This window comes from Achroia grisella, unplaced genomic scaffold (genome assembly GCF_030625045.1).
Source record: "Achroia grisella isolate CSIRO2021 unplaced genomic scaffold, CSIRO_AGI_Agris_v1 utg5855, whole genome shotgun sequence".
Taxonomy (NCBI): domain Eukaryota; kingdom Metazoa; phylum Arthropoda; class Insecta; order Lepidoptera; family Pyralidae; genus Achroia; species Achroia grisella.
The window spans coordinates 20,851-39,139 of record NW_026712952.1 but is presented as its reverse complement, the minus strand read 5'-3'; the positions used below and the strand labels follow the sequence as shown (position 1 = coordinate 39,139).

General features: G+C 30.6%; 1 protein-coding gene across 1 annotated transcript in view; it reads left to right on the top strand.

The window, feature by feature from the left end:
• The first annotated feature begins 236 nt into the window (after positions 1-236).
• Positions 237-18,289, top strand: part of LOC131848765 (ATP-binding cassette sub-family G member 4-like) — a 31,897-nt gene continuing 13,844 nt past the window's right edge. Inside the window, exon 1 of the mRNA XM_059198695.1 lies at positions 237-474. Within this exon, the coding sequence (XP_059054678.1) occupies positions 312-474 (163 nt within the window). The 5' untranslated portion in view covers positions 237-311. The remainder of the gene's footprint in view (positions 475-18,289) is intronic.

Genomic DNA, 18,289 nt, shown 5'->3' with positions numbered 1-18,289 from the left:
CAAATACATGTAGTTTAAATGCTTTTATGTTATTTAATACCTAATTAAGGTTGTTAAGAGCCACACATAATATTATTGATATTGCAGGTCATTGTTAGTGTATAATCAAATTCCACACGACTATGAAACTAAGCATGAAAGAACTTGCAGTCTTTAAATGGTAGCCACTGAACGCGCTCGCGTTTCACGCACCTTACTCTATACAAAACGTAATCGCGGCAAATATAATTCTGCGAACAAAACGATATTTTAAATAAATATTATACATAGTGTTTTAGTAAAAACTTTTGTGTTAATAGTTATCAATTAAAATGACTAGTGTACTGAAAACACTGCAGGGTGTAAGAAGGAAGATGAAAGAGTCTGATAATCAATGCAGGACGCTGCAGGTGACCATGCCAAATCTTTCGCATACCCCAGCAGATATAGAGTTCAACATTACTCTGAAAGTGTCTCAAGGGATGATGTCTAAAAGTAAGTCGATATATTTTTCCATTTTATTATTATATTCCTTGAATAGATTTCCTGCATGATCAAGTTTGATACAATGTACAGTATTTTTTTTATATGCGCAATAATGCACATGTCTCTTTATAAGAACCCGTGTTTAGTAGGTATATTACGCATATTGTTTACTCGTGTAAGTTATATTCCATTCAAAAAAATTAATATTGTCCCTAAAATCCATAACTAAACAAAATTACTAAACACATACTTTCTATATATTAGAAATATATACTGATAAATATAGGAAAAGGCCTAAAATGTTTATAATTTATTTTTGAACTCCTCAAATCTGGTACATTTGTCGAAGTTTAGTGACACAGCAATTTTTATAATATCTTCAATATTTTCAGGGTATTGTAGAAAATCAAAATGATAATTAAACAGGTCTACAAAGTCTAACAATATAGATACTCTTGAATAAAACTATGACATAGAGTTTGTGTTCATTTTGATTTCTTTCCATCGGTGATAGATAATAATCTTAATAAATGGGTTTAGGTAGCAAACTCTGAAAAAGGGCGAGCATAATAGATCTATATAGTTAGCATTGCTACAGGTCTAAGCACATGACAATAGCCCAAACACCCCAATAAAAAAATGAAGTTATTTATACAAAAAAAATAATAATGACGGACATTTTAGTTATTTCTGCAAGCCAAGATCTCTGTATTAATATATTTTTCCTTGCCGACGTAGAGTACAGTTATGTGTTCAAAACATGTTTTTAAAATTGTTTTCAAGATTCTTTATTTGTTTTAAATTTTATTTAGCGTTTTGGATAAAGGCTGTAAACAATGCATAAAACCTTTCCGAATTTATAACAACAGCATTTGTTAATTGTTGTTGAACCCTGATAGATTAACGTCCGTACGTGCTTTCTAATAACAATTTTTTTGTTCTTAAGATTACGTATTGAAACCCTAAAAACACAGAATTAACTCTGTAATTGTAGTTGTTGTTGTTGTAACATAATTCTGAATGTATCCTTGAACATTAAAATTTATCTAATCTATTCATCTATTTTATCTGTTTGAAAATTTTTCCAGATTTTATTTTTATTTGATGCATAGCAGGACTTTGATAAGATTACCTATCTCCCGATATATATATACTAACCTATATGTATGATAATTGTAATTAAAATATAAATTTCGTACGTCCATACATTGTCATGTATAGAAGATAAAAAGAACTAAAAGAACGATGTTTTGTCGCAAAATACTATATACACATATATGTTTATAATATAAAATATATATGTTTATAATATAAAATATAAATATATATATATTAAATGCATACATACAATACTTGCTGAATTATATCGCTATGAAAGAGACGAATCAGCAAATCGAGATAGAGACACCTCACCGGTTCCACCCACATACAAGTTTTTTACTACAGACCTTTTTATACATAACAAATTTATTTTTAGTAATCAAAACAACATTCCGTAATTCACAGTCAATGATAATGATAAGCCGACAGGAACATTGTAGCTAATAAACCTGATGTCATCCGAAGGAACCGGTTCAATACAAGGATAGGGATGTTTTAATACAAAAAAATACTCGATACTTTCGTACCAAGTATTTTTGACTTCAAATCCATATTGCGATACTACTCGATAGTCGTATTTTTAGAAAAATTGATGAATATTTAGTGAAAAGAAACTTCATTATTTCGGAATAAAAAAATAAACCTTATGTTTTTATTTTTTGTACTACTACCTAAAAAGTCATTGAAAATATAGTTAACCGGGTCTTAACAGATATATCGTGACCACGGCTACTGTAACCCAGTTGATATGTCGAGAGAGGTAATCTTGGTTACCATAAAATTATTTGTGTTCAGAGCGGCTTCTTTATATCAATAATTTATTAAGAACACGAAAGTTAATAATGATAGGACTCAATACCTAATTACGTAGACAGAGGTCATTCAAAATGCAAAATGACAGGATAATTGGATACCGTTTAATTCTTTTTATATTCCTATAAAGCAGTTCAAAAGGCATAGATATGAGTAAGTTGTCGATACTTTCGGTGTACTCATCGTAATGTACTCATGTATTATGGAAAGATGATTTTAATAGTACTTAAATACTTAATTACGGTACCGATACCTAGTATCGATACATCCCTAACACCAGACGGCGCTCGTCGATTTTACCGTTCTGTTTTACCAGAATCTCGTGCAAAAAAAAGGACGAATTCAGTACCTTGACCTTCAGAGATTCGCGCCATGTGTATTATATTAATTGTAATCGATTGTTAAATTGACGATCATTGTTTCGATAATTGTATCAGTTAATGATCTTAACAAGTTCTTCGTTAACAACTAATGATTTGACTCGTGGAGCGCATTCAGAAGACAGAATTCCTTAACACAGTGTGTAATTGTCAGTATATTCTTGATTCTGTGTTGTTAATGTATATCCTTATTTTGGGAAGGAACTTACTCTAGGTATACGGCTTATGCTAGCTTGTGAGTTAGGACTTTACACTGTTGAAGGTTTAAATAAATAAATAACGGAATAGCCCGCCAGCGTAAACCGTTAATGCAAGCGGTGCATGTGCACTTGCACTAACGGTTTTGCTGCAAGGGCTGGACACCAGTGGAGGATGATAAGATGAACATGAGGTCAGATCAGTTAGGTCATCGTAACAGATTCACCAGAATTTTCTCATTGATGAAGTATGAATTTGAAAGTATGGTGCTATCCGTATATGCGAGAACGCCATTGCCTTTTCCTGATACTAAGGATTATTGTCCCATAAGGTCAGTTATAAGACTACAGTAATCAAGAGAATTTGGACCCATGGGGAATTTCTTATAGATGATAATGGTGCACCCGACTGCGCTAACGATTTACGCTGGCAGATCACCAGTGGAGGATGATAAGATCAATAGGTCAGGTAATCAAGAGGTCAGCTAGGCCAAATCTAATAGGATGATTTCCAGAGGGAACCGCGTGGAAGTCAACCTGACATAATACATTGCTAGCATTGGACTCATCAGTCCACATCACTCAACAACACCCTTCCCCCACCACACTAATATTATAAATTTGTGTGTACAAACGTACAAGGTAAAAGGTAACCAGTTGACAAACTGTCAACTGGTTACCTTTTACCTACTAAACGGCTGAATGGATCTTATTGATATATGGCATGAAAATAGATCTATGAAAATACATGTATTACGGGGATGGACATAGGCAATCTTTTATCTCTAATATAAAAGGTATGCAATTTTGAAAAATCCTGATTTGTTGGCAGGCAATATTAATAAATCAATGAATCATATCGACAGACAAGTCGTAATATAACTTGTAAATACACAGGTATATTGTGTACAATATAGGTATAAAATTTTATTTATTGCAATACAAACAATGCAACGCAAGCAATTCTTTTAAGGTAATCAATTTTTGTTAGGTAATCTGTAATATACACCACATTACAGCGAATTACCTAACAGTAATTGATTAAATATAAATAATTGATTATACGTTTTAGGTTTTACACATATATGAATACCTAATTCTTATTAATAATCATAATTAAATTTATTTATAATTATAATGATGTACCCGCGGTTTCACCCACGCGAAATTTATAGCCTATATTTTATTCTGATGTATAAGCTATATTATTGCAAAGTTTCATTAAAATCTATTCGGTGATTTTTACATGAATGAGTAACAAACATCCATCCGCACACAAACTTTCTCGTGTATAATATTAGTAAGTTTTTTTCTCAATAACATAAAAGAAAAGATTGTGTGAACACACAGAACTGACCTTTTCGTTTTATTCTGGTAGGGACCCCTAAAAATTACTTGACGGAACAATATTTCTGATAATTATGTTAATATATCTAATCTGTACATTTTTCTGTCCGTCCGCGAATTTTCCGGATTTAGGTATGTTGATGAGCAAACAATGGATAAGATTACCTATCTGGTAATCTATTTACTTATACAAAAAAGTATGTTTTGTTTGTCGGTACATTATTTAATTTGCAAGAAAAACCAAGAATATATAATTCAAATAGTGCGCATTGTTTGTTAGGTATGCTTGTTGACAATGAACCTAAGGAAAATTTTTACTTGTATATTATATAGAGGAAAATTCGTAAATTTGGATGTTCGGTCTATACTCCAGAACTCAGTAGTACCAGAGACGACCGATCCGATTTTCAAAATTCGTGTTCCTTAACACATTTATCCAAGGAAGTCTATAGGCTATATAACATCACGCTATGGTCAATAGGAGCGGAGCTGCAAAGAAAAATATTGTAGTAATTAGAAAATGTGACGAATAGTTTAGGTAGTAAATGTAAATTATAGTAAAATCATATATAAAAAACTATCTATCTATGTTATATAAAACAAACACACAAAAATGGTATGAAAAGCATTTGCTTTTATCGCCATCGTAATTATAAATACAATTTAAATGATACGTACAATGACTAATATTATTAATAAATACTTTGTTATTTTTATAACTAAAAAAACTAATTATCGATCGTGATATATATTATTATATAATTTAGATATCGATCACCTTGACTTATGTTGAATGCAGCTCCTTATATAACTCGTAGTATTTTATGTTTATTTTTATTTGTATCGAAAAATCTGTCTCAGGCGATAACATCTTTTTTTAATAATTGTAGGTGCTAGAAGTTCGTAAAATATAGAGAACAACACTATTTAATTCAATTTTTTTATTTCGTGGTATCTCTATTTACTTTGAAAACAACACTAATTCATTTTCGTGGGAATATGGTCTCTCTATTTGTTTTCATTTTTTTACACTAATCGTTTCAGAATAAAATTGTTATTAAATGAAGTAGGTATATTATGTCACGCGATTCCTTGTGAGCAGTAAAATAAAGATTATTATAATATATTACTTACTAATTTGTCAATAACATATTGTTAACACACACAAACGATACTGAGGATATCACTATTATGTTTTAAAATTTGGAACTGGACTGCAAACCGGTTGGTAGAACAAATCCTTCAGAATAAACTATTCAACCAATGAGTGCCTGAAAACATTGTTTCGAGATTGCATTCTACATCAAACCGATCTCTAGGATTACAAAACCTATTAAACAATATTCAATATATCTAAATGATTTACTTCAATAATACCCTTGTAGCTATACTAGTTAAATGGTACAATATTTGTACAACATAAATGGTCTTACTAATTAATATAAATATGTTATATATAATAAATAATACGCATAAATTAATTTGTACGTATTATTTATTGTATAATTTTATACTAGCGAGATATCTTCATATTACCACAGATAACATAATATTACATAATATTACTATATGACAAATCACATTTGTCTATATGACAAAATTCATATTCCTATTTTTATATACAATACATAAACTCTATAGAAGAAATTAATTACTATCAAAATACAAAATAACATCAATAGAGTTATTGCAGGACTACATTTCTATATACTTGTATACTTTTAAAATAATTACGCTGATATTTTTAGAACTTTAGATCAAGTATGTAGGTCACTAGAAGAAAACAGACTAATAAAAAGAATGCTGTCAGTAGAGGTCAAATTTAACGGCCTCGTTGGTTTAGCGATTTTGCACACCTCTTTATTCTCAATGGTCGCGGGTTCGATTCCTCGCACGGTACGAACATTTGAATTCATAAGTACGATTGTTTGTATTGGTCGGGGTATATTTAAAAAATATATATTTTGTGTATTTGTATCAGTTATCTATACCTATAGTACCAATAAAAAAAACTGTAGGTACTTGTCTAGATCACTCTGTATTTAATTATTATTATATTACATGAATTACTTTTCAGACCATGGAAATGTCATATTCCCAATATATATATATATATATATATATCTATGATTTTATAGGTAGGTAATTGTTTTAAAAATGGACAGGATATTACGAAAATGTGATATGTGTATCCACAATATGATAAAATATTATTTAAATACTAAAGTGAATTAATTTACTCTCATTATTATCAGCCCACTGCTGGACATGTGCTCAAGGCACGCTGGGCCCTTCAGCCGTTCTCGTCCAGTTACATGCAAACCTACGTATGTGTCGCTCCACCGAGCTGCAGGGCGTGTTTGTCAATTTGTCAACTTACTTTAGTCTGCACTTATTATCTATTTGTAGCTAACTGCGTTTCAGTTCGAATAATAAAAAAACCCTTAAAATTCATAGATTAAAAAATAAAACCGTCATTGACTTATAATGTTGTATTCGTTATCATAAAAAAATAATTATGGCTCAAGGACCTTTATGATTCCGGGTGTCAATATCAAATACGCCACGGTCATAATAAATAGGTAAATTATTTATTCTGATGCCAAGGCACTTTAATATTAAGAGCAATATGCCACAGATAAATCTTTGAATATTCATTATTTGTTATGCTATTATCATCATACCTAATATTGATTATTTGGTATCGTTATCTAATTTCGTGTCAGATTTCAAAATAAGTCCATTTTTAATCAAAATTTACGTGAATATCTAAATTTAATGATATTATCCTTGAAAGTCTAGATACCAAAATAATGTTATGCTAATAATGAACACAATTATTATATTTTTGCAAAGTCGGATGACTCACAATAACACGTGTAGAATTAGTTCGCGCCACAACATTCGTATTGTCGCGGCGCCACAGACGTTTTAATTTAATTAAAAACATGTTGCCAGTATACAACACAACATATATACTATCATTATGACAGCGTAAAATTCTATTTTTTCCGCAAAACGGCCAAGTGTGATCTGTATATTTTTGAAATAGACCTCTATCCGGTTTTTTTTTAAAAGGTATGAATACTGATGATTTAATAAAACATGAATATTGTTTTCTTTTTTAAGCATTCCATAAATTGCAAATCTAAATAATAACGTTTAGTTCATAAAAATAGAAAATCAAAATATAAAATTAGTGTAGATTAAAACAGCGCAGCATTTCGGGAAATGCCGCGCTGTTTTTACTTATAAGGTACTTAAGATACTACGATACATATTTATAAAATTGGTAGCAACACTAAAATTCATAGTAGTAGATTAACATAAAAAAATATTATACATTTTTCAATGTTTGCCGTTATGGTCTTATCTATAAATATTCTCATCTTCTACAATATACCAGCAATGCATTATCCTTACAAATAATTTATTAATGCAGGGTAGGAAGAGAATTGTTAGTAATGTCACAGATAAGATAATATTACATAGTAATGTGGACTAATAACAGCAATACTAGCAGTGCAACATGTCAGATTGCCCTCCACGCAGTCCCGCCAGGAAATCATCGTGCCAAATTACTGGTGAATTTACCTGGATGCAACAGCCTCAGCAACTTACCTCAACTTATCATCCTCCATATATATATGTATATATATGTAGATGTCCTTGGTGTTGTTTATGTATATAGATGATATATTTATAAGCGACGTTCAATACTTTCCATCCAGGTGGGTCGTCAGCTTATTTATCAGTCTCCGATAAGTATATCTACATTATTAATAAAAACCGGTTACGTGCTAGTTGTACTCACATACTAAGCGATATATATTAAATTAATTCTTTATTGCACCTTACATACTCGTAAAATTAGATGTAAAGACAATTAAACATTCGTTTATTTACATATACAATCATAAGGAGCCATCCATAAATCAACGTCTTATGTTGAGTGGTAAGAGCGTCATATTTCAAAATATGTTATGTCATACTCTAGATTTAATTGAATGGGAAACTCTCTCAAAAAAGTCACATTAGTGGCAAAATGGGGAAAGGGTCTAACGATCACGAGTACCGCAGTATACAGATGGCTAATCCTAAAAAAAATAAATAAAAAAATAATTTTAGGGACGATTTTATACCTGAACGGTGTGGATTATACTCGCTCTTGATAAATTATTATCTATTTTCATTTGTAAGGTTAAATTGATTATCACATTAACAGCTTCATCATATATAATTATATATATAGCTATTAACAAAAATATAAAACAATAAGTAAAGAGTTTTTATTAATTTTAGAGACGATTTCATACATGAAGGGCGCTAGTTCTACTCGCCCTTGACGAAATATTGTCTATTTTCGGTTGTAAGGTTACAAAATTTATTATTATACAAACAGCATGATCATAATAATATATGTATAATCGTAATCCATAATCACAGTTAATAACGTCTACTAGAAATGTAAATAATCATGACCAAACGATAACCTTTGACGATGATGTATTGAATCAAGGGCGTAAAACTGTACTTACACAGACTATTTTGGACTTTAAGTATCCATTTTATTTTGAAAATATTTATTTTTTAAAAATCATCTACATCATGCCAGCAGATTACTTTGTAAGCTGTGTTTCAGTTGGAAGGGCGCAACATTAAAATGACTAAGCACTGAGGCAACATGTTAGACGACAATGACAATGCATGAGGGGTACCCCGGGCAACATCTCCTCAGATTGATTTGCTGTCCATTAATCGGGGATCAAAATTACGATGGCGCTATTCGCACTCGACCCCTACGCCAACATCATTAGAATAGAAAAAGTCTCGTGATGAAATTTTAGTGATGTTGTTTCCCACATTCCATTATCGACGATTCCAATTTGACGATTTCTTTGTCGCAAAGCATAGGTATATAAAAGCGGAATATAAAAATCCCGATTTACTTAGTTCCTGTAACTAGGGAAAAAAGTAATAAATAATAATCGACTCACATATAAAGAAAATCTGTAGGGTACAGAGCACATACATCTTATATTTTACCAGGATTATTGGACAGTACCAAATAGTACTAGTATAATTTATTTCATTCATGGTGATAGGTATTATTATTGAGAAAGTACGTCTATCTGTTTGTTAATGAATCAATGTCATGAAATTTGTCGTGAAAAAAGATTGTTCATAATGAAAAGTACGTAAGCTATGTTTTCTCTCATAAAAAAGGCAACTTAGACTGCTAACAGGTAGTTAATAAATAAATAGATATAAAAAACGTAACAAAACCATTAGCATATTCTTCACAGTTATATAAAAAAATGTCATATTCTAAATAGAAAAACAGAGCCATTTGTTTATTTTTATACTTTTGCGAAGAATTTATACCTACAACTACGGTAGATGACCATTTTAAATACAACAACATTCATGGTGGATTTATTATTAAGGTTCCGTAATAAAAGAGTAAACAAAAACCCTTATGATGCGATTTTGTCCATCCATGCATTAATTTATTACTGTTTGTATTCGTCTGAGTGTTTCTTTATATAATATGTATGTTTTATAAAAAAAAGTGTAATTGTATTAGTTGTCGTGTACCTATAACACAAGCTCTGCTTGTCTTGGGATTACATGGCGCTGTCCTGGATTATTATTATTATTTACTTAATAATAATATCTCAAGACAATTCACACAGCTCCATCTAGAGCTAAGTTAAACTAAATCAAGCTTGTGTTATAGGTACTTGATAACTGATACAAATACATAGATATATCTTTTTTTCGTAAGTACATACATATTATACATAGAAAACACCCAGACCGATGTAAACAATCATAATTATGAATACAAATCTTTGTGCCATGCGAGGAGTCGAACCCGCGACAATCGGAAGTATTGCGGTGTGCTAAACTGCTAGGCCACTGAGACCGACAAAATTTAGATACATATTATCCCTGTTGTAACTTTCGGAGTCTACACTTATGTCGTTCTCTTATCATTACCTTCCCTAGTCAAAGGTTGTCTGGATTTCTATAGCGATAAGACCGTCCTTTGTACTAATTCATTTAAATTGATTGAATGCTTTAGTACTGTATCTAGTACAGAAAAGTGTATAAATAAAACACTAAAAGACTAGATTTTTCCACGGATCGGATCGGAAAAGTATATCTACTGTACCCTATAATTTGTACCTACCAGATAAAGTATGTCTGATATACTAACATTTTTTTGCTCGCAATCTGAGTCGACAAACTGGTTGGACGACAACATTGTATGCCTATAATTGTTTGTACTTTAATTATTATCACTAAGGTATGTAACTATACTAGTGCTTGTAGTAGGCATATTACAAACACTGAAGGTGTAGGTCAATGAAGGTATTATATTCATTGACTCTATGATGCTATGAACATAATCACAGCACAAACGAGGGATAAGTTTTGATCTACGGAGATACAGGCTTCCTGTCTAGTTGAATTCTCTTTTACAATCACAAATTTACACTATATAGATACTTTTAAGCCCGTATATGATTGTGACCTAATGAAAAATATAGGTTGCATAATATTTTTTCTCAAAATTTGAGCCCAATGAAAGGGGTACTTGTGGAGTTGAATTATTTATTTCCAAGATCCAATGGCGTTCTTTCCATACACTATCAGACTAGACTGATGATTCCATGACAATGAATGACATGAAATTCTTATGATGAGTCAGCATCATAAAAAGAATGAGCAAGTTTAAATAAAGGTTGTTCTAAAAAAGGATCAGACATCTCACTTATAAACGCCAAAGTTTGTGAGTATGGATGGATTGCAAAAATTGATAGAACACGCAAAAATGACTGAACGGATTTTGTTAAAACTTAACAATAATATAACTTATACATTAGAATGATATATAGGCATTAATTAAAAAAGATATTCTAGATATTGGGCGAAATATAACGATAAATATCAAGTAATTGCAAATGAAGTAGCGCGGCTCAGCTAGTGCGACAATAAATATAGAAACCGCTGCGCACTCAATCAAGCTGGGAAGTTATACCTACTTAATTTTTCAAAGTAGGTACGTGAGAGTGTCTATTCTATTTCCTTTTTCTTTAGTTTCCTTCTAGTCACTTTATAAGGTAACTTAGTTTTCCCAATAAGTAAATAACTGTATTTAATTACAGGATAACTTTTATAAAGTCGTATTTGTACTTCACTTGCGTTAGTTTTTTTAATGAATGGTTTATGTTTAAAATCCTTTCCACGATGGGCTAACTGATGTAATATCAGTTAGCCCATCGTGGACAATTAACCAAGAAGTTTTCTTTTTCCTCGTTACATTGTTTATAAAGGTTGGATTAAAATAAAATGACAAAAGATTTGTCGAGCAACAAAGGATGTCGGTAGTTGACTAGACACTAAACGGATGTAAGTCTCAATAATAAAAAAACAAACACTGAAAGGTTACTATGATAATACTACGTAGTATTTATTATTGTGCGTATCGTAAAATCTTAAAAGAATTAAAGTTCTATAACATTCTTTACTACCTAAGTATGACGACCATCTGGGTCGAGAGACTGATTGCGGAAAATAGAGTCCTATTTACAACTCTTTACTTCGCACTTAAAAATAATTACAATATAAAATTTTGCATAAATATGCTAAACAAAAGCAGCATTATCGCTTAAAGCAAACACTTAAAGACGACTATTATAAAAAATATAATTATTGGGTTTCACTTCAATATCCTACTTCTATATTTTAATTCGATGTAATATTGACTGTTATTTTTTATATTACAATGAATTTACAATTATATTCTACTAGCTGACCCGCGCAACTTTGCATTACACTTACTTGACATTTAACGTTATATTTCACCCAATTCACATAATATATTTTGTAATTATAGCCTATGTGTTATTCTGATATATAAGCTATATTATTGTACAGTTTCATCAAAATCCGTTCAGTAATTTTTGCGTGAAACAGTAACAATCATCCATCTATACTCGCAAACTTTCGCGTTTATTATATTAGTTTAGGTGAGACGTTCTTCTTTAAACTTGATATTACTCGCCGCTAAGGTGTTGTATGAAAAACCCTCAGTTGTAAACATACATAAGTACCTACTTGATATACTGACTAATGAAGGCCGTGTTTACAGTATGTGGTGATAGAAAAAAGTATTATTTGATTATTACTCATGTAACTCCGGGTTTTTAACCGATCTAACAAAGGAAGTTATTCTATACTGTACTCGTATTTTGTGTGCAATTACTATACGCTACTTACACGATATCTTGGCTATAGTGAAACAATTGTAATGATAAAATAAATAAATTTCTTCATGACATTATTATCGGTATTTGAGCTGGAGTGGTCAAAGGCATTGTCAACTGTCCATATTGTGGTTGACATGTTCGCATTTCACTGAGGGAGAATATCGATTTTTTTATATATCTTTTGTTTAATTACAGACTGTCTATTTCCGCGGTTTCACGGATTTTTAAGCTACTGTACTGTAAAATTTCATCAAAATCCCTTCAAAAGTTTTTGCGTCGAAGAGTAACAACAAACATCTAAACAACCGTACTCACAAACATTCGAGTTTATAATATCATTAAGTTATGTTTTCGTAACTTGTACATTTATTGCTAATAAAATTAAAGACAACAATAAATAAAACGTCTACATAATTAAGCATTATTTTATTAATAAGTCAATTATTTCGCCTTTTTATTATATATTAGAATGCACATTACCTTCTCTCTAAATCTCTCCATACGTTTTGAACTAAAACCGCGATGTAGAAATATATTACATATTTAAAAACTTATTAGTTTAAACTATTACATAATTTAAACGATTAACTGATAAATAGATGTCCTTAGAAATACGAAGGATTGCGGAAACAAAAACCTTATAATCATAACCTCTGAGTGAGAGGCAAAACCAATTATAATTTAGTTGCTACCGCATTGCTAAGTACTTGCGAATGGAATCGATGAGCACAGTGATAAAATAATAAAAAAATGTAACTGCTAGCATACTGGCTCAATTGCCTAAAATGAAAGATTCCACTGCTGAAATTATACGTAAAAATTTGCAAATGATGCTGATAATGAATACGGTAGTAGTTTATATTGTGACTGATGGGTTGATAAAGGTTAGAAATGAAACAATGTAATTATCGACCTGAATGTCTCTCAAACAAAAAATAAATAAACATAATACACATCTAAGTTCACTTAAATTATTATTTTTATAACAACTTGCAGTTCTGCAACTGGGACATGTGTGTAACACTGTGACCGTGACAAAGTGTGGCATTATGTAAGTGAAGTCCCAAACTTTATATAATAAAATCTCCCCCTAGGACCCCGCCATCATCGAAATCTCCTAATTCTTTAATTTTGCGATTTCACACACACCCACACAAACTACACCACACAAATACACACACACACACACCTATTAAAATGTGACTACCTATATATACCTAGACAGAACAATTATTACTGAAATTGGTGTGCCTTAATTAATGTATGATAGAAATCCATACCGTAGAGCAGCGGTACGCGAACTTTTTTAATGGGGCCACAAAGTTTAAGAAATTCTAGAGGAGAGCCAGATTATAGAAAGAAATGCATTTTTTAAATCATAATATTATAAAAAATAAATTGCGTTTATGTCTATGTGTTTGCTTCTATGTTCCCACTATGTACATCTTTGGTCCATGTTATTTATAGATTATGCATCTATTATTTTACTAAGCAGAATCTACCTTATACTTCTCGCCCATTATAACGTAATTATAGCGGTCCATACTATCCATATCGATGGACCCTCGGCAGGCCGGATTAATAACTTTTGAGGGCCGGAGTTGACCCACGGGACATCTTTGTCCATCACTGCCATAGAGTAATCTCTAAGTATGATATGATAAAGTTGCAGTTCATCATATCTATACATTGTCTCTAATTAGCCTCAGCTACATTATACTTAGTCTATGGTATGGTCTAACGTACAATAAGTAGCTACATATTAAAGGCATCCTAGGTCGATATTAAGTAATTTCGCCTTGGCCATCACGTTGAAGTAGGTTTAAGTATATATGAACATATTTACCTATATTCCTATTATACATATACCTGTATTTATTTATGAAAATAAGTAATGTCTTTTAAAATACATTAATGCTGCATCCTCCTGTGCTTATAGTATACGATATGGTAAGGCTACATGAAGTTAGGTCAGTTAGCCCATTGTGGTTAACACAAATCGGACAAAGCGACAGGAAAGACCTAGTTAATAATAAAGTGATAATAATTAAAGTAATTTGTATTTCATACATTGTTATAGTTTCCCCCTACTAAGAATGATAAGGTAAACAGTGATAATCTCTGACATAAGAGGCTTTCACATACATGACTAATTTTATTATCAGTTTAATATTTATCAGTTCTTAGGATTCCGTATCTAATTAAATAAAATATAATTATTATGTGATTCTATTACTTATGATATCAAGTTGGAATAGTATTATGGATATTTTTAGATCATTTTCATTAAAAATATGTTTTAGAGAGATCTACTATCTTTAAATAAGAGTATAGTAACTTTAGGTTGATTTAAATATTTTAAACCCACTTTTTATTAGTACATGTCTAAAGATTTCATTGGGGCTTTTAGGCTATTGTCATTGTGATCCCCCTTTTTCAAAGTACGCTGCCTAGCCCCGGGAGGGACAGGAATTAAAAGAGATATTCTTAGGAGCGTTGGTTTTATCTCCTCAGGTGTATATACATTCCTAAGATGATATTTCACTTATGCATGAGTGGGCTACAACCACATAGGATGTATAGTGGCGTTTCCTCTTCTACCTGGTTTTCGGCAACCGTGGATCTTTCTCTGTATATATTATAGGATTGCAGAAGACTGTATTTTTCATTCTGCATTATATGACAAAGCAGTTATAAAAGTGTTTACATATTTATTTCACCTGTCGTAAATACGTACTGATTGCACTTGTGTATATAATACAAAATTATATTTTTATCGCGCTATCTATCAAGATTGTGATTTAATATGTGTACAATAAAAACGTTTTATCACCAAATGTGTTGTGACTTCCGATAATTATAGTACACTTGTTCATACTCAATGATAAACATCTGTTATTTAAATACAAAGTACTATTTTATTTTGTTGTGACCTTTAACCGGTTTGAATAGGTTTCGTGATACAATTGTATTTTTTTGTACGACCAATTATGAATTAATTAGCTAAAGATACAATAATACACTTGCATATGTAACTGACCGAGTCATATATTGTTGTGGCTTAGTATAAATAATTTTAATATTATATAAAGATAATAAAAAGTATCTTTTAAGTTGAAACTTGTCAGTTATACACGAGATTTTAATAAACAAAGAGTTAAGTAGTTTCTCTCGAAACAAACATCACGACGAAGGATATTTAGAATGATGTACATGTTATATTTATTTACTTAGAATTATTGCTTTATTTTTTATTTTATTTAAGATTTATTCACATAAAATAGAATACAAATGACGCACTAAATAAGAGTTGTTTGTGAGAGTGAACTAATATAAATTGTTTTGGTTTTGTTTTTAATATACATATATATATGTACATTAAAAACATATACGTATGTAGTAGATACTCTAAACAATTGTTATTTAATATAAGAAATATATTTAAGATCTACTAGTTGCCGGGTCAACGGCAAGCTTTGGGGTAAAACAATACCAATTCTTAAGTCTAATATATACGCCAATAATTTCATAAACTCTGTTTGGAGAAGTTTTCCTCGAATGGTTGAATAATATAATAATATAAATCAAATGGTTGTATATCTAACTCGATAGAAAACTCTGTGACACGAATTTTTTATATATTAGATTAGTTATTGCAACAATGTTCACTGCGTTCTACTTCTACTAGTCGTATTATTTGCCTATACCTTTCTCGATAAACGGAATATTCAACACTAAAATAATTATTAAAATCAGTTCAGTAGATCTAGAGATTATCCCCGACAAACTCACAAACTTTACTCTATATAATATTAGTATAGATTATCGCTCTGCTGCTATTTTATATTCCAAGATCATTAGGTAAATATCTTAATGATCTTGACATATAAAAATTGCATGAAGCTAATTAATGTCTTGCAAGTTTTTCTCGTTTAACACTAGGTATTTTCTTGAGTGGTAAAAAAGAAAAACAAACACCAGTTTGGTTGGAGATTTAAAACAGATATTATCCGGATAATACCAGTACAAAAAGACTTGCTTAATAAAAAGATGGAGAAAGGTTATAAGCAAATGAAGTCCGACACATATTAAAACCAATACATGAACTTTGACATTTTCAGCTTCATATTGAACCCACTTGCAAAGAAAATAAGAACATCTTTAATTTTCTTCATTTCTAATAACATTGGATCAGCAACAGTTATCTAATACCAATCCAAATTAAAAATTGGGCTTTGGTAGTTTCTGTAATATAATGATAGAGAATTATATTTCAGAAACTACCATGTACGAATGACGAACGAATGGGGATGAACGATAAGGGTTCATTTTGGTATAGAATCATAAATTATTATAGATCCATATATTGGCGTACATTAATTTTGGTTTTAAATTAGTTATAGAAAAGAAGGTCAGGGTCTGTGACCCCGGAACATTTTATAATCGCAAATGAAAATGACCTTCATAACGTGAAGCCAAGAGAATATTTTTTGAAAACATGTTATTATAATTATTTGGTATTACAAAAAAATCTAAAATAATCTAGTAGTCTAAAAATCTAAATGTAAAATGTAGCAGACACGATTAGTTTACATTATTTTAGTTGGCAGTTCGTCATTACCTAATGATAAACTGTCTTATTTTATTCGACTATATTGATATAAGAACCAAACTTCAGTAGTTTGGTTCTACCGATTCTGATGATCTAAATTAATATGAAAAGTATCCTTTAAAAAAATCAGTTTGTTTTATCAATAACAGAGTTCTAAGCTAACAAACATAAAAAACACAACGTTATTAACAGTGCCCTTTTTGAAATCAATTAAAAATAAGAATTAAGTAATTATGTCACTTCGAAATAAAAGGACTGATCCAACGAATTTCCTTAAAAGGAAGTGGAAGTTATTTAATCTGTTACAATGTTTCAACTTCAAAAAGATCGAATCTATATTTCTTGCCATTACGTTTTTTTTTTTAATTGCTAGAGATATTTGTTCGTTAATCCATATCCGTAATACCTAATATTCAAAAGTCCAAAATTCAAAATCCTAAAAAAATTGTTGATATTATTAAATCAATGTATAGACACGAATGACGCCAGTTTTTCATTGTTACAAGTAGGTAATTCAATCATGTAAAAAACCCCAGACCGCAGGGATTTTTTTTCACCATGAATTGATAACAAAAGCTATTAAAGTAAACCTATTCACAAATCTAAATAAAAAATTGTGCTTTTTTTGTAGAAGCATTTGAAGTGAATCACATGTTCTATCACATTTTTATGATATCATAGGAAACATTTTTGAGTAGTAGAGTACGTACCTATAACTTTTTTCTAGTTTCACATAAATATTGATTTAGAATTGTATTATACAAATATACCTGTACAAACACAAATACATGATCTAAAAAATATAATGGAGATCTACTCTCATCTCAATTTGATTTATAAATCTACATATTATGTAACATATCAATGTTATTATTATAGAATAACAGAAGTGTGTGCCAATTTTCTATTGTTTCCGTCAAGTAAGTTTTGCTTGAAGCAACAACAATTTATCTGTTTAGAAAATGTTTTTATATAGGCATATTCATAAAATATGTTTTAATTCACATACCAGGTAACCTAATCCAGCATTTTACGACTAAATATTCACAGTACGGTAATCCGTAGGTCGCTGGTTCAAATCTGGCTCGAAAGACC